Source organism: Vipera berus (assembly GCF_964194415.1).
Source record: "Vipera berus genome assembly, chromosome: 17".
Lineage (NCBI taxonomy): Eukaryota > Metazoa > Chordata > Lepidosauria > Squamata > Viperidae > Vipera > Vipera berus.
Window position 1 is genome coordinate 6,537,355 of NC_138220.1, and position 25,618 is coordinate 6,562,972.

The 25,618-nt window shown below is 50.1% G+C and overlaps 1 protein-coding gene across 1 annotated transcript; it reads left to right on the top strand.

Moving 5' to 3' along the window:
• The first annotated feature begins 1,813 nt into the window (after positions 1–1,813).
• LOC308675895 (MICOS complex subunit MIC10-like) lies at positions 1,814–17,695 on the top strand. The gene is made up of 4 exons (XM_081341517.1): positions 1,814–1,934; positions 12,697–12,744; positions 15,343–15,452; positions 17,437–17,695. Exons 1-4 carry the CDS (start codon positions 1,868–1,870, stop codon positions 17,443–17,445), a joined length of 234 nt encoding a protein of 77 aa, XP_081197643.1. The 5' UTR covers positions 1,814–1,867; the 3' UTR covers positions 17,446–17,695.
• The last annotated feature ends 7,923 nt before the right edge of the window (positions 17,696–25,618 follow it).

Genomic DNA, 25,618 nt, shown 5'->3' on the forward strand with positions numbered 1-25,618 from the left:
TGGCCTATCTGTTATCAACACAAAATCCCACTGACCTTTGCGTGGCTTTTCTTCCTCCATTAACCTTTATCCCAAGGGGTAGGAAATGCTTAATGGGAAATGTTTCCAACTCCTGGACAAAAAAGACAAGAAAAAAAATCACTTTTTATGAAAGGAAAAAGGGAGAGGTTGAGCACGGGAGAGAAAAGGCAGACCTTGGAAACAATCTGACGGAAAATTTTCTCTGAAACAAAAATGTGATATGCTGGGGAATTTATCCCTCCCCGCTATTAAAAAGTCAAGGTAAGTTCAGGATAATATCATCCATTTTTCATAATGAAGATGACATGATCAGGCTTCCACAGGGCTGTCAAATAATCAAAGAAAAATAGCAATTCTGGCTGGGTTTTTTTTTCCTTTCACAGCGAGCAGCCTGATCTGTACAAATCTGTGCGGGTTTTCTTTCGTAGCAGGGAGAAAACTGCACGTTTATAAGTGTAACTTAGGTTGGCAGAAGCTGTGACGAGTAACAGTACCTTCCCACCATAGTGGTCCCTATTTTTCTACTTGCATTTTTACGTGCTTTCGAACTGCTAGGTTGGCAGAAGCTGGGAGGAGTAACAGGCGCTCCACTCTGTTACGCGGCACTCGGGATTCGGCCCGCCAAACTGCCGACCTTCTGATCGACAAGCTCGGCGTCCTAACCCACTGAGCCACCGCGTCCCTTTATTAACATTACTAGCTCTCAAATACCAGTGTGTGGTCTTACCCACGTTGGTGCTTTTATTATTATTTTTTAAAGAAGTAAATTTAACCTTCAAACACGCTTTCTCCTAAAAGCTGAAAGATGGCAGTAATTAGATGTAGGAGCAGTGAAAAATCTTTTCCGATTTATTGGATAACTGTGGGCACTTTGTACTTAAAGTTACTTTCATTCCTACCCTATGAGAAGGAACATCTCAAAAGCACAGCCAAAGTATCACCATCCTTGATTATTTGTTCTAAAATCACGATCTTTCAGACTCAGCCAATGGTGGTTTGGCAGAAACCCCATGGTTTCATTTCACTGAAGCTGTGTTTGTGTGTGTGTATGTGTGTGTGTGTGTGTGTGTCCGTGTGTCCCAACCTCAGCCTCATTAAGCTGGGTGGACTTCAACTCCCAGAATTCCCCAGCCAAGATCAATGGATTTCAGCTCCCAGAACTAATGCTGGCTGGGGAATTCTGGGAGTTGAAGTCCACCCAAGAAACACTGACCCAAGAGGCAGGGATCGGTCTGGGGAGGGGGAGCTTATTCCCAGCTCTTTCTCACACTTTCAGAAATGTCACCATTAAAATTAGCAAAGGGTCGTCAAACTTGGCCCTTTTATGACTTGTGGACTTCAACTCCCAGAATTCCTCAGCCAGGCTGAGGAATTCTGGGAGTTGATGTCCACAAATCATAAAAGGGCCAAGTTTGAAGACCCCTGGATTATAGAAAGCAGGATCAAAGTGGTCAATATGATACAATATAATAATATAATCAATAAACTAATAAATCAAAAGATCCAGGAAGGTCTGCACCCCCCAGAAGAGGGGGATGCCAAAGGATTTCCCCGTCTTAGGCTGGCCCTGCCTGCCTTTCGGGCCTACTTTGCCCAAGGTCAACATGGGCACCAGGTTGCCAGGGGTACCCTCGGTTGCCCTTGGCAACAGACGCGCCCGGAAGCGGGACGGAGAAAAAAGGAAAACCAAAAGCGCCCTCTGAAATTTCCCCCTCCCCGCCTCATCCTTTCAAGCTCTCGCGAGGTCGGCTGGGTTTGCGACGGAGCGGACGGAGCTCTCGCGAGGCTTTCGCCCGGGGGAGGCGGGAGGACTCTTGACTGACAGCGGAGGCGGGTAGCGGCCAAGATGGCGTCGGAGGGCGATCTAGGGAGGAAATGGGACCGTTGTCTGGCTGACTCCGCCGTCAAGCTGGGTGAGGGGACTGGGGGGGGGGAGGGGAGGGGGCAGGAGGCAGGGGAGGGGGCAGCAAGGGGGGGAGGCCTGGTCTGGGGCTGACCCCTTTCTCCCTGACCTTGCAATGGGGCAGCCTCCCCCCCATTCCCCCGCTTGCATTGCATGCTTTTCAAAATGCATTTTTTGCAAAAAGGTGGAAGCTCCTTTGCGGAAGCCCTGGAATGGGGAGGGGGGGGACGGCTGCGCCCCACTTTGCAAAAGATATTTAAAAAGCCGTTTGCAAACACACACACACACACACACACACACACACACATACACACACACACCACCACCACCAGAGGCTGCTCAGGATGGGCTTTTTACGTGGGAAATAGGGGTGCACATCATCTCCCTCTGGGAGGTGGGGGGGGGGTTGTGTGTCTCCAGGCTGAGCCCTTGCAAAACCTCTGCCCCTTCCTCCATTTGGGACCGCATTCTGAGCAGGGTCCCCCCACCCCAAAAAAAGCCCTTTTTAGCCTCACCCTTTTTGCTAAAAAAAAAAGGCTTCCTGACGGTCTGCAATATTTAAAAAAAAAACACGTGTGAGCACAAAAATATAGTAACAATCTGCTTTTCAAATTCAGGCGTCTCCAATGTTAACTGTTAGTTAGTTAGTTATTTGATTGATTTATTTACACACACACACACACACACATACATACATACATACATACATATATAACTAACTAACAACAGTTAACATTGGAGACGCCTGAATTTATATATATACATATAAATATACATACATACATATACATACATACATACATATATATATATACACACACAGACACACACACACACACACATATATACATACACACACACATACCGCCCTTCTCTCGAGGGACTCAGGGCAGTGTACAGGGCAATGAAAATAGAACATACAAAAGTTCAAAATAAATTAAATTAAATTTAGCCCCAAACAGAATAAAATTAAATTAGGAATTTAAAACCCCAATCCCTCAGTCCAGGCCGGCAAGCTCGAATAACCAGGTTTTCAGGTCGCGGCGAAAAGAGCGAAGGTCGGTTATGGCTTTTATCCTGTCTTTTTTTATAAATAACCCAAGGAAGCAAACGTACCCAATACTCCTCCTTCCTCCTACGTTCCCAAAACAACAGCCCTGTGGAGCTGGGTTGGGCTGAGAGAGAGAGAATAAGAGAGAGTCTGCCCCAGTCACCCAGCCAATGTTTAGATGATTTTAGGGATTTTAGCTGTTATTGTTATTTGCTGACATATGAAGTATGTTTACGTGAAAAAAGCATGAAACCTACCTAGTGGTTAAAGGGTTTAGTTATTTTCCTCTGCTTGGTGTGTGTTTGTCCAAACAGCCACAGGTAGTCCTTGACTTATGACCACAGGGGAGCCCCAGATTTCTAACCCAAAGTGAGACGGTTGTGAGTTTTGCCCATTTTGTGACCTTGCCACGATTCTGAAGTGACTCTCTGCGCTTATTAAGGGAATCGCGTGGTCCTCAAGCGAATCTGGCTTCCCCATTGACTTTGCTGGTCAGGAGGTCGCAAACATCTCATCACCTGAACCCGGGACACTGAAACCGTCACAAATACGAACCAGTTGCCAAGCGTCTGACCACGTGGCCGTGGGGGATGCAGCAGCAGTTGTAAATGTGGAAAACAATCCTCGCTTTTTTTCGGCGCCGTTGTAACTTTGAACGGTCACTGAATGAAAGGTTGCAGGTGGAGAACTGCCTGTGGATAAGGAAGAACGCTGTTGAAAAATGTAGTATGCCTGCTTAAGGCAGTTGTCTAATAGAGGAACAGTTCACACACACACACACACACAAAATATATTTTATGATGCCTTTCTGTCAAATGACTTTAATTGCACGTAAAAAACTTGAATAATCAAGAGACGGGCTGTGTCTCCTGCTCACTGTCTATGGAGATTCTCCGTCATCCAACGTCATAGTTACCCATGATTAAGGCGAAGGAAGCTGTTCCCAACGTTTCCGGCTTTGCAGACCTGCAAGCACACGTGGCTCCATTTGAGCAAACAGCCAGCATGCCACTCACTTAAGTGGAGCACGCACCCTCGCCCGCTGTTTGTGCAAGTGAGGACGTGCGCACGCGAGCACTCGCTGGCCATTTCCGTGGCCTGGTTGCAAACCCCTCCCAGCCCACGAGTGGGCTATGGCCCACAGATTGGGGGGACCCCTGGTATAGACCTATTTGTAGGAGAGAGCTGCCTCAGCTTAAACCCACCCAGTTGAGTCCTAGCGGAGGCAGAATGAAACATGACGAACCAGGAATAGGTGTGACAACTCTCTGTTCCACGTGTCGGCAGTGGGCTGGGCTGGCTTGAGTAAATTATAGAGCTGTGATGCTCAGGGAATAGATCAGGGGTAGGCAACCTTGGCTCTTTTATGACTCGTGGACTTCAACTCCCAGAATTCCTGGGAGTTAGGATGCTGAGCTTGTTGATTAGATGGTCGGCAGTTTGGCGGGTCGAATCCCGAGTGCCATGTAACAGTGAGCACCTGTTACTCATCCCAGCTTCTGCCAACCTAGCAGTTCGAAAGCACATAAAAATGCAAGTAGAAAAATAGGGACCACGACGGTGGGAAGGGAACAGCGTTCCGTGCGCCTTTGGCGTCTAGTCATGCCGGCCACATGACCACGGAGACGTCCTCGGAGAAGCGCTGGCTCTTCGGCTTTGAAACGGAGATGAGCACCGGCCCCTAGAGTCGGAAACAACTAGCACGCGTGTGCGGGGGAACCTTTACCTTTTATCTGGCATTTAGTTTAACGGGGGGTGTGTGTCTTCCAACTTGGCCTTTTTAGGACTTGTGGACTTCAACTCCCAGAATTCCTCAGCCAGCATGCCTGGCTGGGGAATTCTGGGAGTCGAAGTCCACAAGTCCCTAAGAGGGCCAAGTTTAAAGTCCCCCCCCTCCCGAGTTAAACTACTTTCTCAGTGGGAACGTTTGAAGGCCGCATGGCAAAATCTTATTCTGGATGGACCGAGAGGAAAATGCCGAAAGGAGCTGAAATATTAATGGCTTCACGCCCAAACGCCGAACCGTTCTGAAAGTTAACGGGCCAAAATCACTTCTTGACTCCACCTCCATCTCTCTTCCCTCGCTTTCTTAGCCTCGCCCATCTCTGGCATTCTCCTTTTAAAGTTTAAATCCCAGCCTCGAAATTCCCCTGACTCCCAGGCCTCCAAGCAGTCACATTCCTGCAGGAAATGTTTACAAAACACAGGGCCGCAAAGATGCTCCTCCAGCCAACCTGCGCCTCTCCTTGACTCCTCCCCGTGCACCTCGCCTCGCTTGCCCCTCGCCGCCAGGAGCCGGGGAGATGGGTTGGGCACGAAAACCCTTTGGAAGGAAATTGTGCCTAGGGTGGTGCCCCGGGCGCCCAGACCGCCGTCTTCGAGTTGGCAGGCATCGCAAAGCTTCTATCTGCAAGCCAACACCTTCTTCCCACAGTTTCTTGAGTTTCGTATTATAAAACTTGTTTATCTGCAATTGGGGTGTGGGGTGGGTGGGTGGGTGGGTGGGAGCGGGGCGGGGTGGGGGAAAAAGGCACACGGGCCGCTTTGAATTGCAAATCACTCGGTATCTGATTGACGCGGGGTAATTGCAATTTTGTCTGGCTCTCTCCTGTGCAAGTAATCATTAGACATTAAGCAGAACAGGTGGAGGAGGCAGGCTGGGTGAGAACAAAGCTTGATGTAGGGCAGGGGTAGGCAACCTCGGCTCTTTTATTTATTTATTTTTATTTTTATTTTTATTACATTTATATACCGCCCTTTCCCGAAGGACTCAGGGCGGTTTACAGGGTGATTAAAAAAACCAAGATACAAAAGTTAAAAACAAATTTTAAAAAAAGTTATATTTGTCCCTGCATAAATAAAACCCCAGTTAAAATAAGATTATAACTCGTGGACTTCAACTCCCAGAATTCCTGAATTCTGGGAGTTGAAGTCCAGGAGTAGTCATAAAAGAGCCAAGGTTGCCTACCCCTGATATAGGGGATCCAGGATCTAAAGAGAACAGGGTTCCCCGATTCGGGCTGGGGGAGACCACGGGGGCAGATTTGAAAACGTGAAGACACGCCGGAGGTCCGTTCGCAGCCCTTTTAGTAACGTGCCAGCTGCGGGTTTTTGTCAAAATGCCACTTGCCCTCCTCTCTGCCTGCCTGCCTGCCTTCCCACCTGGGTGCCAAGGCTCGCCTAACCTTACTTGCTGACCTTTGACCTTTCCCGCAGGCTGGTGGCATATGGGTAAACCAAATCACGACAGGGAAAAGCTGCCGGGGGCTTCGTTCTTGGTTTCCGTCCTCGATAGAAGAGATTTTTTTATTTTATTTTTTTAATAACTCCAAGAAACGGGATTGGCCAAGAAGCTGGTAGACGCCAAGGCAGGTGTTCATGGACCACCGGTACCCCTTTGGCTGCTACTTGTGCCCGCCGCGCGCCCACCGCCAAGCAGCTTCCCATGAGTCAGAAGAATCTTGCTTAAGCAGACAGGGAGAAATTATCTGGTGTGTGATCCGGTAAGCCCACAGGAGACATGAATAATTGCTCTCGATAGGCAATTCTTGGCGAGGCAACCCCGTCAGTTTAACCTGGCGTAACCTGCCGAGCTTCGCCGTGTCCTCGCCTCAACCGCGCTTCTGCTGAAATCCCTGGGCTTGTTTTGAAGAGCAGGTTCCCCGTTGCGTAACCGGCACGCCTGCCTTTTTTTTTTTCCCCAGCCAAAGCCTTGCCAAAAGGTGCCCGGCAGGAAATTCTCAGCGCCCACTGATTTGGCCTGGCATCATGTTTAGGCACAAGGGTTTTGGCCCCCGGTTACAAACGGGAGCGATATGCTGATTGCAGCTGTACCCGGCAATTAATGCGTGCGTGCAGGGTGCCAGGGGTGCAGTTGCAGAGCTAAGCACAAACCAGCGTCGCCCTGTTGGGCGAGTAATTCCTAAGCCCTCCTCGCACTCAAAAGAGTGTCTGGGGAACGTCAGGTGCCGCCCTTCGCTGACGCCAAAGCAAGGCGGAATCGATCCTTCGGATCGAGATATTAACACAGGAAGAGGAAAAAATTATCCTTTGACCTCCATTTGGTGGCTCAGTCCCAGGGCTCTCGTTTTTTCTGTGCCAAGTTCCCCCAAGCTCAAATCCAGAGAGACGGAGGCGGCTTTAACCTGGCGTCGAATCCTTGCGATGTTGGGGGTGGGAGGAGACAGGCAGAAAAGACCCTCCCCAGCCTCATTTCCTGCAGCGGGGAAAAAGAGGGAACGGACCCGACGCCCGTCGATTCTGCTGCCAGGCAATACATGGCACATTTGGGCATTGCCAGCCTGAACCTCGACCTCGCCAGGTTGGGCAAGAGTGCCCTTTTGGCTGTTGCCAGCCTCTGCTTATCTCAGCCCGCTTGGCCACGTCTCTTCCAAACGCTCTTAACGCCTTACGGGAACACGCATGATTCAGGTTTCATTTGCATCCAAGACGGTGTCACGCGCTGGAGTCCGTGGCTCGTCTGCATCTGCCCGCCGCTGGGCCTGGGAGAGTCGCAGTTGCAGCGCACCGTGTGACTTGACGAGTGCAGCGATTCACAGCGGCGGCGAGAAGGGTGATAAAATGGAGCCAGTTCACGTGATCAGTGCTTTGCTGACGTTGGGCGCGGTGACGGTCGCACGGCGAGGACTCCCGTCGTCGTAAGCGTGAGAAACGGCCCTGGAGTCGCTTTTTCTCAGCGGCCTTGTAACTTTTGACAGAGATGACAGGTAGTCCTCGGCTTAACGGCCGCAACTGAGCCCGAAATTTATGTCGCTAAGTGAGAGACATTGGCTAAGTTGAGTTTGGCCCCGTTTCACGGCCTTCCCGGTGGTTAAGTGAAATCGCTGCAGTTGTTCAGTTAGGAACCCTGGTTGGTAAGCGAGCCTTGATTTCCCGTCGACTTTGTTCGCTAGAAGGTCGCAAAAGGGGAATCACGTGACCGTCGTAAGCATGAACCGGTTGCCAAGAGTCTGAATTTTGATGAGAGAGAGAGAGACTGTGAGTGGGTATCTGCAACGGTTGTTAAGTGTGGGGGGCGAAACGATCATAAGTCACTTGTTTCAGGGCCGTCACTAAACTGTTGTAACTCTCCTGCTTGAGCAGGGGGCTGGACTAGATGACCTCCGAGATCCCTTTCCAGCTCTGTTTTGTTCAATATTCCATTTTCGCGCCGGAACTTTGCCCGAGTCTCTCTCTGCCAGTAAGGTAGCCTCTCTTTCCCCCCCCCCACCCCCAAATGCCTTGCTAGCTCTGTGGTTGAGAGATTGGGGTGGGGGCACCCCTCTCTTCCTGAGCTGGAGGATCTGGGCTGGTTAGTTAAAGGTCCTGCACGTAACCTATCAGCCACTGCTGGCCTTGGGTCCCCTTTTCGGGAAGATGAGGCGGTTTTTCAGATTCTGGGGCACCTGGCGGACCAACTGTTAACGACTGTGTGTGTGTTTTTCCAGGAACCCTTTACTGGCCGGGCAGCTGCGAATCCTGCAAGTCCTTTAAAACTTTGATTCGGCGGGGGGCGGGGGGGAAGCGTGGCTTCTGATTTTTCAAGCCTCCTCCTCCTCCTCCTCCTCCTCCTCCTCCTCCTCCTCCTCCTTCTTCTTCTTCTTCTTCTTCTTCTTCTTCTCTGTAAACCAGCAAGTGCTGAGTTTCAGAGAAGGAGGGGTGGGGGAGAAAGAGAGAGAGAGAAAAAAAATAAGAATAAGTTGGAAGGGACCTCGGAGGTCATCTAGTCCAACCCCCTACTCAGGCAGGAAACCCTATGCCATTTCAGACAAATGGCTGTCCAGTCTCCTCTTAAAAACTTCCAGTGTTGGAGCACTCACAACTTCTGGAGGCAGGTTGTTCCACTGGTTAGTTGTTCTCACTGTCAGGAAATTTCTCCTTAGTTCTAGGTTGCTTCTCTCCTTGAGGAGTTTCCATCCGTTACTTCTTGTCCTGCCCTCAGGCGCTTTGGAGCATAGCTTGACTCCCTCTTCTTTGGGGCAGCCCCTGAGATACTGGAAGGCTATCATGTCCACCCTGGTCCTTCTCTTCATTAAACTAGACATTCCCAACTCTTCCTTATATGTTTTAGCCTCCAGTCCCCCAATCATCTTTGTTGCTCTTCTCTGTACTCTTTCTAGAGTCTCGACGTCTTTTTTACATCTAGGTGACCAAAACTGTATGTAGTATTCCAAGTGTGGCCTTACCAAGGCATTGTAAAGTGGTAGTAGTACTTCACTTGATCTTGATTCTATCCCTCTGTTAATGCAGCCGAGCACTGTGTTGGCTGTTTTGGCAGCTGCAGCACACCGCTGGCTCCTATTTAAGGGATTGTCCACATGTTCCTTCCCCCACCATTCCCTGGAGGCCTTTGTAGCTGGGGGTGGCGGGTGGGGAGGGGGGGTCCCTAAAGCCCCCCCCCCCCGCTGCTTCTCGGCCCTCTTGTTTTGTTTGCAAGCGAAACCTTTCATCTTTTATTGTCGCAAAGTCCAAAAGGCTGGCCTGGAGGTGCAAAGTTTAGTGGAAACATCTGTCCTAGTTGTTTGGCTGATTTCCCCCCCCCCACACACACACACATACACACACACACACATATACACTCCCAGTGTTCAAATAAGCGGCTGTCTTGTGCGGAAATGGAGGCATCCAAAGCAGGGCCTCGGCCGGTGGGGTTCCCTGGCCTCCTCTTTCCGAGGCCTCCTCGCTTGCCAGCTTGTCTGCCTTCTCCTCTTCCTCCCACAGGGCCACGGGCTCTTTTGCGGAATATTTCTGGAGTTGCACTTGGTGCAATTGTCCCTCCAGCTCTTCCCAAAAAGGCTGGAGCAGGATAATAATAATAATAATAATTAATAATAATAATAATAATAATAATAATAATAATAATAATAATAATAATAATAATAAATAAGTAATACTACTAATACTAATAGTAATAATAGTAATACTACTACTAATACTACTAATACTAATAATACTAATAATAGTAATACTAATACTAATAATAATAATAATAATAATAATAATAATAATATTTATATACCGCCCTTCTCCCGAAGGACTCAGGGCGGTGAACAGGGCAAACCTATAAAAATGCAAGAATACAAATATTAAAAAAAGATTAAACAAGGTGCCCAGAACTAACAACCATAAGTTAAAATGCACTAAAACAATATTAAAATCCAAACCCATCACCCATCAGGCCAGGCCGGCTTGTTCGAACAAGTAGGTCTTCAGATCGCGTCGGAAGGAGCGAAGGTCGGGCGCCATCCGGAGCTCAACCGGCAAACGGTTCCACAAATCCGGCGCGCCCAGGGAGGATCCCTGCTGTTTCCTTGGCGGTGCTCAGCCCAAGAGCACAAGAGTCCCCATCTTCGGCTGCCGCGGGAGACCCGGAAGGCTTGCCAATCACGAGGTCCCTTCCCCAGCCAAGATAAAAAGGAATTTTTGCAATTGTGAACCTGCCTGCCTTTCTTCCCCCCCCCCCTCCCCCAGGGAGAGAGGAGGGTGTTAAGATGGGTTAGGGTCACTGACCCAAAGACTTAAGCTAGGAACGGGGTCAGAAGTAAACCTGCGCGTGCCCACGCCTCGTGTGGCTCCTGTCCTATTTGCCACATATCCTCCAGCTCCTCCAAAATATTTTCCATCTTCCTTTTCCATCACACCCAAATAACAACAACTCTTTTTTTTCGTCCTTTCCACCTGCTCGTTCGAAACCGTTAGAAATCTGAAGATCACCCAAAGGAAGACTGTGTTGCAGAAAGGACTCCATAGCCCAGCCTTCCCAGCACTGGGCCTTTTTTTTTCTTTTTCTTCCAGAGGCACTGGGGTTTCCAATCCCATCGTCCCCAGTCAGTAGGGCCACTGAAGCCCAGTCTTCTGGTTTGGAGCAGATGTGTTTTGAAAAAAACATTTCATTTAGCGGCGGGGGAACGAAACAAAATGCCGTTATTTATCCGGACACCCATCTTTATTCCATTTATTCCATTTATATCCCGCCCTTCTCCGAAGACTCAGGGCAGCTTACAAGCTTAGCATCAGCCTTCATTCTATGTATATGCCTGCTTATTACGGCTTTCACACACCCCCCCCAAGCAGCATTATTACAAAGTCAGCTTAATTGCCCCCAACAATCTGGGTCCTCATCTTAAAACAACTCTGGGTCCTCATCTTAAAACAACTCTGGGTCCTCATCTTAAAACAACTCTGGGTTCTCATCTTAAAACAACTCTGCGTGGCTCACAAAGTGTTGTGGGGCTGTAAGTTTAAAACCAGCGTCGTTAAGCCAGGATTGTCCCCACAAACGCCTGGCGGTGCCCGTCCGGCCCTTGCCATAATTATCTTCCTGAATTCCACCGATCGCTCTCCCAAAATGGGCCAGACCAGGTGAATGCCAAACGTTCGATTGATCCCCACAGATGGTGGATGGTTTTTAAACAGCACAAACTCTTCACACACACACACACACACACACACACACAGTCCGGCACCAGCTGCTCCATCTGGAAACGGTGATAAGTAAAGGATCGGATTTGCTCTGTTTGGCTGCCAAACCCGAATCCTGCCTGCCTTTGGGTTTGGCGGCCCGTCGCCCAGATGTGCAGGGACAGCAAGCTTTCCAAACGGGACCGGCACAGCTGGAATCCCAGGGGTTGCAGTGCGGTACAACTGCCAGGAGGGCCCCCGCCTTGCGGGAGGTTGTTGAGTTTGTCTCACGACGACAAAAACCAAGCTGGATCTTTTCCAACGCCGGAGCATCCCCCAAAGAAGAATCAGTCCTCGGGTGCACATCTGCCCAACGCCAGCCGGCTTTTTCCTCTCTCTCTCTCTCTCTCTTGACGGGAGGAGTCCAGCCTTTCGCCAGCCAGATGTGTAGTAGGACCACAACTCACATCCTTCCCAACCAGCCCGGGGCCGTGCAGTCCAACCGCATCTGGAAACAGCCTGTGAGCTGTGAAGACTCGATTGTTTTCATCGCATCTCCGTCCCGTTGGCGCTGCCCGAAAGCCGCAGAGAGTCCCTGAGCGTGGGCAGAGAGCCGCGCCGCTCTCTGCAGCTTCGGGCCTGCCTTTTTTTTCGTCCTCCCCTCCTTTGGGTGGGGTGAGATGGGGCGACAGCATCTTGCGAAGCAAGATTGATTTTGTGCTTTAGATCGTAAAGCCGCCCTGAGTCTTCGGAGAAGGGCGGGATATAAATGGGATTAAAATAAAAAAATAAATAGAAAATTGGTGAAATTGGTGAAACAGCTGGCACCTCCTGGCCAGCCTTTTAACTTCCTAGCAAGAAGAGGCGAAAGGTCTTCCTTGCCAGGGAAATCAACGCAAGAAAAACTAAAGGGCAGGGGGGGTGGGATTTGCATCAGCAGATTTTTGGGGAGGGGGGGCGTGCTCCGTCACTGCCCCAGAAGGGGAAGAGGGAGCAGTTGGAGATGTTTTGCAGGGAGATGGGGAGGAAGGGTGCAGTTGTGAACAAGGAACACACACAAACACACACACACCCCGGGATGGCACTTTCTGAGGCATCAGGCTTGCTGGCACCCACCGTAACTGGTTGAGGTCCTCCTGCATGAAAGAAGGCAGCTGGGGTGGGGTGGGGGGTCTTGTGCGAAGGGTGGGGAAGGGGGCAAAGGACCTTCCTTTCAAGGAGTCCAGGGTCCGCTTGCCTGGAAGGCGAAACCCTCCCCTGGATGAAGGCTGGTGGGAAGCCAACCGCCTGCCTTAAAGCCTTCCTCCTCTCTCCTTTTCAGCTGCGGGATTTGGCCTGGGCGTGGTCTTCTCCGTGGTCTTCTTCAAAAGTGAGTGAGAGAGTTGTCTTCTTTTTTTTTTTTTCTTCTTTCTCCTCCTTCTTCCTCTTCTTCTCCTCCTCTTCTTCTTCTTCCTCTTCTCTTTCTTCTTCTTCCTCTTCCTCTTCTTTCTTCTCTTCTTCTCCTTCTTCCTCTTCCTCTTCTCCTCCTCCTTCTTCCTTCTTCCTTCTTCTCCTCTTCCTCCTCCTCCTCCTTCTTTCTTCCTCTTCTCCTTCTTTCTTCCTCTTCTCCTCCTTCCTTCTTCTCCTCCTCCTCCTTTTTCTCCTTCCTCTTCCCTTCCTCCTCCTTCTTCTCCTCCTCCTCCTCCTTTTCCTCCTTCTCCTCTTCTTCCTTCTTCTTCTCCTCTTCTTCTTCCTCTTCCTCTTCTCCTCTTTCTTCTTCTTTCTTCTCCTTCTCCTTTCTTCTCCTCCTCCTTCTCTTTCTTCTTCTTCTCTTCTTCCTCTTCTCCTTTCTTCTTCCTTCTTTCTTCTTCTCTCTCTTCTTCCTCTTCTTTCTTCTTCTTCTCTTTCTTCTCCTTCTCTTTCTTCTTCTCCTTCTCCTCTTTCTTCTCCTTCTCCTCTTTCTTCTCCTTCTCCTCTTTCTTCTTCTCCTTCTCCTCCTCCTCCTCCTCCGAGGGGTCCAGACTTTTTCTTCCGCGTTTCATCCTGCTTTTCTTTCCGGCCCTCGGACCAGGGCCTATGGCTGGGCAAGGGGTCAGCCCCCGCCACCTTTGCCCTCCGAGGCACGGGCACCCCACTGCCCCTTCCTCGGGGGGGATCCAGCCGGAGGTCTTACCCTCCTCCTGGCCACCATTTTGCGGGATCAGCCCTTGTCAGGCGGGGTTGTGTGTCTCCCGGGCTTCACCTCCGCCCTTTGTTTAGGCTTGCAAGATTGGCGTCGCCTACGGTGGGTAGGAATCTGGTGAGAAAATAAATGGAGGCGGTTTTTGCGGAGGAGAGAAACTGGGCGCGTATCTTGCTCCAGGCGCTTGGTGTGCTTCGGATGGCTTATGCGAACAAGTGCGAGGAAATGCTTAAACCTCGCTGGTTACAGGCACGTGGTAGTGCCGAGTGGCGAGCAGACTTGGCAAAGGCCTTGATCAACACCTGGCCTTCTACCCTAGCATGCACCCAGGGCAGCTAACCGGGTTTCGATGTTTTTAAAAACAAACCCCGAATCTCAAGTGAGGAAAGCTAATATTAAAACGAACAAGTGAGTAAAATCCGGTCAGAGAGATGCACTGCAGGATGACGAGAGTTGGAAGGGACCTTGGAAGTCTTCTAGTCCAACCCTCCTGCTCAAGCAGGAAACCCTACACCATTGCAGACAAATGGCTGTCCAGTCTCTTCTTAAAAACTTCCACTGTTGGAGCACCCACAACTTCTAGTGGCAGGTTGTTCCACTGGTTAATTGTTCTCACTGTCAGGAAGTTTCTCCTTAGTTCCAGGTTGCTTCTCTCCTTGGTTAGTTTCCATCCGTTGCTTCTCGTCCTGCCTTCGGGCGCTTTGGAGAATAGCTTGACTCCCTCTTCTTTGGGGCAGCCCCTGAGATACTGGAAGGCTGCTATCCTGTCACCCCTGGTCCTTCTCTTCATTAAACTAGACCTACCCAATTCTAGCAACCATTCCTTATATATTTTAGCCTCTGGTCCCCTGATCCTCTTTGTTGCTCTTCTCTGCCCTCTTTCTAGAGTCTCAGGATCTTTTTTGTACTGTGGCCATCAAAACTGGATGCAGCGTAGTCTTACCAAGGCCTTATAAAGTGGTATTAACACTTTACACAATGCGTCTCAAGGCCAAGAGAGTGAGGCACCTCAAGGCAACATAGACTCCCTGATTTTGCCTTGCTGGGCTCTCTCCCTCTCTCTTTTCCTCTCCCTCCCTCCCTCTCTCCCTATTCCTATCTCTCCCTCTCCTTTCTCTCTCTCCCTCTTCCTATCTCCCTCTCCTTCTCCTCCTTTCTCCCTCTTCCTATCTCCTCCCTCCTTTCCCCCTCTCTCTCCCTCTCCTTTCTCCCTCTCCCTCTCCTTTCTCCCTCTCCTTTCTTCCTCTCTCTCCTCCTTTCTCCCTCTCCCTATCTCCCTCTCTCTCTCTCTCCCTCTCCTTTCTCCCTCTCCCTATCCCTCTTCCTCTTCCTCTCCTCCTTTCTCCCTCTCCCTCTCCCCCTCTCCTCCTTTCTCCCTCTCTCTCCTCCCTCTTCCTCTCTCCCTTTCCTCCTTTCTTCCTCTCTCCCTCTCCTTTCTTCCTCTCTCCCTTTCCTTTCTCCCTCTCCCCCTCCTTTCTTTCTCCCTCCCTCTCCTTTCTCCCTCTCCCTCTCTCCCTCCCTCTCCTCCTCTCCCTCCCTTTCTCCCTCTCCTGCTCCCTCTCCCTTTTTCCCTCTCCCTGTCCTTCCTTTCTCCCTTTCCTTCTCTCCCTCTCCTCCTTTCTCCCTCTCTCCCTCTCCCTTTCCTTCTCTCCCTCTCCCTCTCCTTCTTTCCCCCTCTCTCCCTCTCCTCCTTTTTCCCTCTCTCTCTCCCTCTCCCTATCTCTCCCTTTCCTCCTTTCTCCCTCTCCCTGTCTCTGCCCTTCCCCTTTGCAGCCTGCGTTCCCTACTGTTTCCCTTTCCTTTCAGGAAAGACCTGGCCGCTCGCTTTCGGCTCAGGAATGGGGCTCGGCATGGCGTACTCAAACTGCCAACACGACTTCCAATCTCCTTACCTTCTCCACGGGAGATTCATCAAGGTGAGTCTCCGCCAGGCCCCTCACGCCGGGGGCTAGCAGCAGCAGCAGCTCCCAACCTCATGAGCAAATTCTCGGAAACGGAGGCCGCCTCGCTGGACTTTCTAACTCAGACGCCCGGCAGACGCCCACCGCCCGGCCAACGTCCACCGGGGGATCCCTGCGTGTCCCTGGTGCCTTCCTAAACTCCGCCACCCAAGTTTACCTGCAAGAGAAGACGACAAGAAAAGAGTGGGCTGGGGCTGAATAAATCCAGGGAAGGGCCGTGGTGGCGCAGTGGTTAGAAGGCGGTACTGCAGGCTAATTCTGCCCGCAGTTCGATCCTGACCGGCTCAAACTTGACTCAGCCTTCCGTCCTTCTGAGGTCGGTCAAATGAGGACCCAGATTATTGGGGGGGGGCGGGGGGCAACAGGCTGAGCCTGTGAACCGCTCAGAGGGGGCTGTAAAGCACCGTGAAGTGGTATATAAGACTAAATGCTACTGCTGTTGCTGTAGCTGATCGGATGTTGCATTAAGAGCCGTGGTGGCGCAGTGGTTAGAAGGCAGCATTGCAGGCTGACTCTGCCCACTGCCAGCAGTTCGATCCTAACCAGCTCAAGGTTGACTCAGCCTTCCGTCCTTCCGAGGTCGGTAAAACGAAGACCCGGATTGTTGGGGGGCAACAGGCTGAGCCTGTGAACCGCTTAGAGGGGGCTGTAAAGCCCTGTGAAGCGGTATATAAGTCTAAATGCTACTGCTGTTGCTGTAGCTCAGACATGTCAAACACCAGACCTGGGGGCCAGATCCGGCCCGCGAAGTGTTTTCATGCGGCCTGCGAAGCCATCCTGGAAACAGTGAGGGAACGGCCCCCACTGCCTTGGCCCTGGCCCAGAGACCCTCCTTCTGCCAGAGACCCTCAGATCTGTCCCACTCCTGCCCAGGCCCCCATAGGCACCCTTGATGCGAACGATGTAGAGCTGGCCACACCCACCCAGTAGGCCATACGCACTCTAGCCACACCCACCCAGTAGGCCACGTCCACCCAGGCCATACCCACCCGGCCCCCTGAGGGCAACCACAATGCTGATGCGGCCCTCGATGAAATTGAGTTTGACACCCCTGCTGTAGCTGATCAGATGTTGCGTTAAGAGCCGTGGTGGCGCAGTGGTTAGAAGGCAGCATTGCAGGCTAACTCTGCCCATTGCCAGCAGTTCAATCCTAACCAGCTCAAGGTTGACTCAGCCTTCCGTCCTTCCGAGGTCGGTAAAACGAGGACCCGGATTGTTGGGGGGCAACAGGCTGAGCCTGTAAACCGCTTAGAAGGGGCTACAAAGCTACAAAGTCTTGAGTGCTATTGCTGCTGGTTCGGGGTCCAGCCCTTGGCAAACCACATCCCGGGGGTGGGGGTGGGGAAGCACACCCATCTTGTCCGTGTTGTGCTCCGATTTGGCATCGCAAGAAAAGGCGACTGGTTTCTATTGTCTGCCGAGCGGGATCCGGAGATAAAAAGATGCAAACTCCGGAGTGGGGTGGGAGGTCTGCAATCTGGAAACCTAGAAACGGCTTTGGGCTTCCCCCCCCCTTCCTCTCCCCTCAGCCTGGCTTCTCTCTTATTGATCCATCCCATCCCACCTCGGCTTCATTGTTCCTTCTCGTCTGCCCCTAATTAATTCTTCTCTTTCCCACCCACCCCCACCCACCCCCGCTCCTGGTGCAAGAGAGACCTTTCCCTTCTGGAAACATCTGTGGGGCAGCTGAGTAGGGAAGATGGAGGGGGAGCATTGCCCCCCCACCTGGGTTTTGGTGGTGGTGGGGGGTTTGTGGAACTGATCAGTTCTGCTTCCTGCTTTTCCCCCCCCCCCACCCGCTCCCAAGGGCAGGAAAGGGTCTTGGCCCCACATCGGGAGACCTCCACCACGTCAGGGTTGAGCAACGCCGCTTTGGGTGTGTGTGTGTGGGTGTGGGTGTCCTTGCAGGTGTTAACACAGGTTGCGTTTTCCTCCACAGGAGCAGTGATGGGGTCCTGACCTTCCTGTGGCAAAGCAGCGGAGACCCCCTCGGCCGCCGCCTCCTCCCCGTGGGGAGAGATGGGCATCCCGGAGACCCTACGGACTTGCAGGCTGCCCCTCTTCCGGGGGGGGGCAGCCACCGCCACTACCACCAGGCCTCCAAGCAAATCCGATTTTTGTATCTTCTTTAGGGAACAGCGGGGAAAGGTGCCGTTGCGGTAATGGCAATAAAACTGGCAAAGCGGTGATGATCATCTCTGTGTGCGTGCGTGTGTGTGTGAGCGCATGCGAGCCCCTCCGCCCACTGTGTGTGTCAAACAAACAACGTGTGTGGGAAAGGCATTCCTGTTCCAGCTCACAGCTGCAACCACCTGCCTGCCTGCCGCCTCTGCCGGGCAGGAGGAGCAGCCCGCCCGTTCCTCTCCCTGCTCCGAGTTGTAAGACTTTGTGTTTCTCTTGCAAAAGCCTTCCTACCCCGGGGATCTCGCCCCCTTCCACGCAAGAGCGGGGGAGTGGAGAGGACCCACGCGCCCGTGCTGCTCCGCCTGGCCCTTGAGCCCTCCGGCCAGGCGCCCGCGAGAGGCGGCGCCAGGCTGGTGTTGGGGCGCAAGAGGTGGCCGGGACGGTTTGTCCTCGGGATCTGAGAAAAGGATTGAGTAGATCCGGGTTGGAATCTGCCTATGTTCAGAGTTAAGAGGATGAAGCACTGGTAAATCGTAATCCGAAGTCTTCTCTAGCCGAGCATTCCCCCACTTCACGGTGGCCAGGTAGCTCTGCCTCTGGGAAAGTCACGACCAGATCTCTGCTTTTAAGGTAGACTGCTCTTGTAGAGGATGTTCTGCAGATAAAAAGTCGATTTCTGAGCTTTGGCTGCTGTAAGCAGTTTTTCTATTCTGGCTTTCTAGCGCCCGTTAGCAGGCGTCGCAAAGGGGATGTCTTCCGTTCCTCAGCACTGGGTCTCATCCAGTCAATCGGAAGGGACTTTGGAGGTCATCTAGTCCAACCCCCTGCTCGAGCAGGAGGACCTATCTCAGACAAGTGACCGTCTACAGTCTCTTCTTAAAAAACCTCCAGGGATGGAGCGCCCGCGATTTCTGGTGGCCAGCTGTTCCACCGGTTAATTGTCCTCACCGTCGGGATGTACCTCCTTGATGTCTTTGGAACGTCGCAAGCTTTGCTTTCAAGGAAGGAAGAGCAGGAAAAGTTCATCCTTCGTCCCTTCCTTTTCGCCAGCTGGGAACTGCATTCCCTTTAACGGGCAGTCCTCGACTTGACGACCGCAACGCTAAGCGAGACCTTTGTTTAACCCAGACGGCTTTGGATGGCGCCGCCCGGGGCAGGAGAGTCGTCAGCACCGCAGCGCTCCAGGCATGCTCGAGCGGCCATCCTTTCGTTTGCGGCAGGCCTCCTCAACCTCGGCAACTTTGAAGACTTGTGGACTTCAACTCCCAGGATTCCTCAGCCAGGTTTCTGGCTGAGGAATTCTGGGAGTTGAAGTCCACAAGTCTTAAAAGCTGCCACGGTTGAGGAGGGCTGGTTTACAGGCTGACCCTGCCAGGAAAACAGGGCAAGGGCAGGGATGGATCACTCCCGGCGGAGACACGGCAGCTGGACGTTCAGAAACGGGCCCTTCTCGGCACGGGAGGGGAAAGTCCAGCGATGGGAAAAATAATCCCTCTCCTCTCCCGCTTAAGGTCCCCGAAGGAATGTTCGCTTCGGTCCCCGCGCTCATCTGGCAACGATCACATTTTCCCTCCTTCTCTTTTCCCCCTCTCCCTTCTTCTTCCTTTCATCTCTCCTTCCCCGTTGAGATCCGTTGAAGCCCCCGACAGGGTGCTGGATGCCCAGAGGGAAAGCAAAGTTGGGGTGGGTGGGGGTGTGTGCGTTTTGCGTGATCCCCCAGGGCCGACTCCTGTGTTTGCACACTCGGCCAAACCACACGGCTTCTCCGGTTTCTGCCGCCTTCGGTCCGGCTCCAATTAGCTCCAGAGGGCTGCGGGATGGGTGTGGGTTGCAGGTGGCATGGGTCATCTCCCCCCCACCCTGCACGCAAACACTCCACTTCTCTGTCTGCCTGGTGCACCATCCCAGAATGCTCCCTGTAGGGACCAGCACTGATGATGTTCCCTAGTTGGGTCATGAAACGTCTGCAAGAAAAGAAGCAAGCTCAGAGAGCAGCAAGGACCCCCACGGTCCTCCTCCTCTTCCTCCTCTCCCTTTGTAGCACTGATGATGTTCCCTAGTTGGGTCATGAAACGTCTGAAAGAAAACTACAAGGCTCAGAGAGCACCAAGGACCCCATAATCCTCTTCCTCCTCTCCACAAACCCGTTTCCTTCTGGCACGGATAACGTTACCTCGTTGGGTCATGAAACATCTGCAAGAAAGCAGCCAGGCTCAGAGAGAAGCAAGGACCCCACAATCCTCCTCCTCCTCTTCCTCTCTAGCACTGATGACGTTACCCAGTTGGGTCATGCAACGTCTGCAAGAAAGCCACCCAGCTCAGAGAGTACCAAGAACCCCATAATCCTCTTCCTCCTCTCCACAAACCCCAGTTCCCTTCTGTCACTGAAGATGTTACTTAGTTGGGTCATGAAATGTCTGCAGGAAAACCACCCAGCTCAGAGAGCACCAAGAACCCCATAATCCTCTTCCTCCTCTCCACAAACCCCAGTTCCCTTCTGTCACTGAAGATGTTACTTAGTTGGGTCATGAAATGTCTGCAGGAAAACCACCCAGCTCAGAGAGCACCAAGGACCCCATAATCCTCTTCCTCCTCTCCACAAACCCCAGTTCTCTTCTGGCACTGATGATGTTACTTAGTTGGGTCATGAAACGTCTGCAGGAAAACCACCCAGCTCAGAGAGCACCAAGGACCCCATAATCCTCTTCCTCCTCTCCACAAACCCCAGTTCCCTTCTGGCACGGATGATGTTACCTCGTTGGGTAATGAAACGTCTGCAAGAAAACTACAAGGCTCAGAGAGAACCAAGGACCCCACAGTCGTCCTCCTCCTCCCTTCTAGCACTGATGACGTTACCTAGTCAGGTCATGCAACGTCTGCAAGAAAGCCACCCAGCTCAGAGAGAACCAAGGACCCCACAGTCCTCCTCTTCCTCCCTTCTAGCATTGATGATGTTCCCTAGTTGGGTCAGGAAACGTCAGCAGGGAAACCACCCAGCTCAGAGAGCAGCGAGGACCCCCTCATTTCAACCCCGAGCTGCAAATATCCCCCTTTAATTAAGCGGACCCAGATTGTTGGGGGCAATTAAGCTGACTTTGTAACAATGCCGCTTGGGTGTGTGTGTGTGAAAGCCCTAATAAGCAGGCATATACATAGAAGGAAGGCTACTGCGAAGCTTGTAAGCCGCCCTGAGTCTTCGGAGAAGGGCGGGATATAAATGGAATTTAAATAAATAAATAAATAAAATAATTAGCTCCCCGCAGGCCGCGACGGTGAGTCCACAAAAGCAGCCGTTCTGCCCGGCTGTTTCCCCAACCGCTAAAGCTGGCCCAGTTACAGGCGGTCCTCAACTTAACCGCAGTTCGTTTAGTGACCCGAGTGAGAAGGCACCGGGAAAAAAGAAAAACTGACCGGATGACCGTTTTTCACACTTAGCGGCCGTTGCAGCCTGCCCTGGTCACATGACCGAACTCCAGACGCTTGGTAGCTGACTTGATGACGGTCGCCGCGGCGTCCTCTGATGCCCTTTTGCGACCTTTCTGGAAAGCCAAATCAACGGGGGAAAGCCGTTTCGCTTAACAACCAAAGTGAACTGCAGGGATTCTCTGAACACGCGTGGTACGACAGGTTGTAGAACAAAAAAAAGGGCAAAATTCGCTTAACAGTTCTCTCGCTTGGCAACAGAAAATTTGGGGGCTCTGTTCCAGTCGTAAGCCGAGGATCACCTGTGCTGTAGTTGGCGACACAGGGAGGTTCTGATTCGACCGGTTATGGCTTCTGGCCTATCTCTGCACAATCCCATCTCTCTCTCTTTTTTTTTTTTTTAAACCTTGTGGCAGTGAGTCTCCCTGGAGAAATAACAAAATTTTATTTATTTTTTATTTTATTTTAATTCCATTTATATCCTGCCCTTCTCCGAAGACTCAGGGCGGCTTACAAACTTAGCAGTAGCCTTCATTCTATGTATATGCCTGCTTATTAGGGCTTTCACACACACCCCAAGCGGCATTATTACAAAGTCAGCTTATTGCCCCCAACAATCTGGGTCCTCATTTTACCTACCTGGGAAGGATGGAAGGCTGAGTCAACCTTGAGCCTGGTGGGACTCGAACCTGCACTGATTGCAGGCAGCTGGTGTTCCTTAAGGAGGCATTAGCCCACTGCTCCACCAAGAAATAACAGTGAGGGCAATTAACCAGCGGAACCGCTTGCCTCCAGAAATCGTGGGCGCTCCATCGCTGGAGGTTCTTCTTAAGAAGAGACTGGACAGTCACCTGTCTGAGATGGTGTAGGTTCTCCCGCTTAAGGAGGGGGCTGGACTAGAAGACCTCCGAGGTCCCTTCCAGCTGTACTCTGTTCTAAACAACGGTCGGAGGTGGTGGTTCACTCCACGCAAGGAGAAAAGGCGCACAGCTCGGTGTAAGCAACCATCTGCAGGCAAAAGGCAAAATCTTTGCAAAAATCCCAAGACTGCAGAGCAGAATCCCAGCAGCCAGAAAAGAGCGACGGAGACCGTCTTCCAAGATGGGGTGGGAGTCGGGCCGTAAAGCAAAAGAGTCCCCGAACAGGGACTCCAACAGAGACACTCCAGAAGCAGCTGCCTGGGGAAAGGAGAGGCACAGTTAGGATGCTGCTGTAAAGGACTTCATTGTTCTATCTGTAGCTCTCTCTATATTCTATTCTATTCTATTCCGTTCCATTCCATATTTTCTATTCTATTCTATTCTATTCCATATTCTATTCTATTCTATTCTATTCTATTCTATTCTGTTCTGTTCTGTTCTATTCTATTCTATTCTATTCTATTCTATTCTATTCTATTCTATTCTATTCTATTCTATTCTATTCCGTTATGTTCTGTTCTATTCTATTCTGCTCTATTCTGTTCCGTTCCATATTTTCTATTCTATTCTATTCTATTCTATTCTATTCTATTCTATTCTATTCTATTCTATTCTATTCTATTCCATATTTTCTATTCTATTCTATACTATTCTAAATTCTCTATTCTATTCCGTATTCTATTCTGTTCTATTCTATTCTATTCTATTCTATTCTATTCTATTCTATTCTATTCTATTCTATTCTATTCTATTCTATTCTATTCCATATTTTCTATTCTATTCTATACTATTCTAAATTCTCTATTCTATTCCGTATTCTATTCTGTTCTATTCTATTCTATTCTATTCTATTCTATTCTATTCTATTCTATTCTATTCTATTCTATTCCATATTTTCTATTCTATTCTATACTATTCTAAATTCTCTATTCTATTCCGTATTCTATTCTGTTCTATTCTATTCTATTCTATTCTATTCTATTCTATTCTATTCTATTCTATTCTATTCTATTCTATTCTGTATTTCCTATTCTATTCTATTCTATTCTATTCTATTCTATTCTATTCTGTTCTGTTCTGTTCTATTCTATTCTATTCTATTCTATTCTATTCTATTCTATTCTATTCTATTCTATTCTATTCTATTCTGTATTTCCTATTCTATTCTATTCTATTCTATTCTATTCTATTCTATTCTATTCTATTCTATTCTATTCTATTCTATTCTATTCTATTCTATTCTATTCTATTCTATTCCGTTATGTTCTGTTCTATTCTATTCTGCTCTATTCTGTTCCGTTCCATATTTTCTATTCTATTCTATTCTATTCTATTCTATTCTATTCTATTCTATTCTATTCTATTCTATTCTATTCTATTCTATTCCATATTTTCTATTCTATTCTATACTATTCTAAATTCTCTATTCTATTCCGTATTCTATTCTGTTCTATTCTATTCTATTCTATTCTATTCTATTCTATTCTATTCTATTCTATTCTATTCTATTCCATATTTTCTATTCTATTCTATACTATTCTAAATTCTCTATTCTATTCCGTATTCTATTCTGTTCTATTCTATTCTATTCTATTCTATTCTATTCTATTCTATTCTATTCTATTCTATTCTATTCCATATTTTCTATTCTATTCTATACTATTCTAAATTCTCTATTCTATTCCGTATTCTATTCTATTCTATTCTATTCTATTCTATTCTATTCTATTCTATTCTATTCTATTCTATTCTATTCTATTCTATTCTATTCTATTCTGTATTTCCTATTCTATTCTATTCTATTCTATTCTATTCTATTCTATTCTATTCTATTCTATTCTATTCTATTCTATTCTATTCTATTCTATTCTATTCTATTCTATTCTATTCTATGGCCAGGTTTGGGCAGCTGAGGGCAGGCAGTGGACAGTGACCTGGTGGGCACCTCTTCTGCCCTCTGGCCACCCCCAGCTGGCCTCTTCACCCCTGTCCTAAACGGCTGAAGGCCCCAAATTCAAGCTTGGGAAAGAAAAGGATCTTTGCTGCACGAAGCATCTGCCACGTGCCAAGGGGTAGCCAGTGCCACCCACGAGGTGGGTGCTCAGAGACGTGAGTCAGATCAAACTGGGCACATCATTTACAATAGCTCTGCTGCGGGCGCCCTGCTTTCTCTCTCTCTCTTGCTTCCAGTCTGAGATTTGGCTTTCTGGCTCAAATCTCGCCGGAGTGAGTTAGAAATTCTGTTTTTTTGGCAGCATGTTAAAAGCGCTTCAGAAAATCAGCCCCGTGTGTGCGAGAACACAAGCCCCGCTGGCAGAGCATCGGTGCAAAATCTGTCCCCTGTGCTGTGACTCAGGTAGACCGCTCCTGGATTTGCAGGCTCAATTGCCACTTGGATTTTATTTATTTCTACTTGCCAAGCCCAGAAGCAGGGGTCCTCCTAGTTGCCTTATGGGGTGGTGTATTTAGCAGAGAGAGTTCTAGGGATATTTTTTTAGCCATTCCCAGATAATAGGGGGCAGGGGGGGGAAGGAAATACCTGAAACTTTAGCAACCCCACATGCAGAATTATTGCAAATTTAGAGGTAGACTGCCTCTAAAACAGGGAGGATCCATTTGGTCCCGAAGCTCGGTTGCTTTGATCGAAATACTCCCAGCTAGTGCATAGTGTCTTAGAAAGAAAAGTGACTTTAAAAAAAAATACATACATAAATCTCTCCGTGGCCTTTTTATCTAAACAGGGGTATAATTGTGGGTGCTCCAAAACTGGATTTTTTTTAAAAAGAAGTGTCTGGGCAGTGTCCCAAATGGTATAAGGCGGCGGTGGGGGGGGTGGTCCTCAACTGTGGCAACTTTAAGACTTGTGGACTTCAACTCTCAGAATTGAATTCTGGGAATTGAAGTCCCCAATTCCCCGGTATAAGGCCTCCTGCTGGAGCCAGGGGGCTGGACTAGATGACCTCCAAGTTCCCTTCAAGCTCTGTGATTCTATTCTCTGAGCTCCTTCCGTGCCAGTCTGAGAAAAGAAAAGAAAGCTCCACAAATTATCCTTTTTTTTTAAAAAAAAACCCTCCTTTCTTTAAAATTAAAAATAATAATCAGAGGCTCTCCGCCACCCCCCCCCCACAAAAAAAAAAGGATGCGGGAGGAAGGGGGAAAGCTGATATCCCAAGAAACGAAGCAGCTGAGGTTTGCATTCCGGGCCTCAGCAAACCAGATCTGCCCCCCCCCTCCCCGCCGCCCGGCTGCATTCCAAAGAACTAGCCCAGATGTTCTCCCCAGCCCTTGCCAGAGTTCACACATGCCAGCCGGGCCCTTTGTGCAATCCGGTCCTGGCCACGGGGCAGAACCGGGCAAGGCTGCGTGCCGGAAGAGACGGGGTGGGGGGGTGGGTGCCTAACTTCCCCGCCGGGTGCCCGAATGCGCAAGGAGCAGGATATCAATCCGGGTGGGCAGGAGGAGGGGAGGGGATGCCCACCCGTCTCCCGGGCACCCAGGTGTGGCTTGGAAGCGCGGAGGGATGCCTCTCGCACCCACGCCAGTGTCTTGCTCTGTCTTGACATGTTCCAGCTCTGGCACTCAACCAGGTTCCGGGAGCCGAGAATGCAAGCTACCAGGCCAACTCTTGAGCTAAAACAGGCTTTCCCGCCTCCA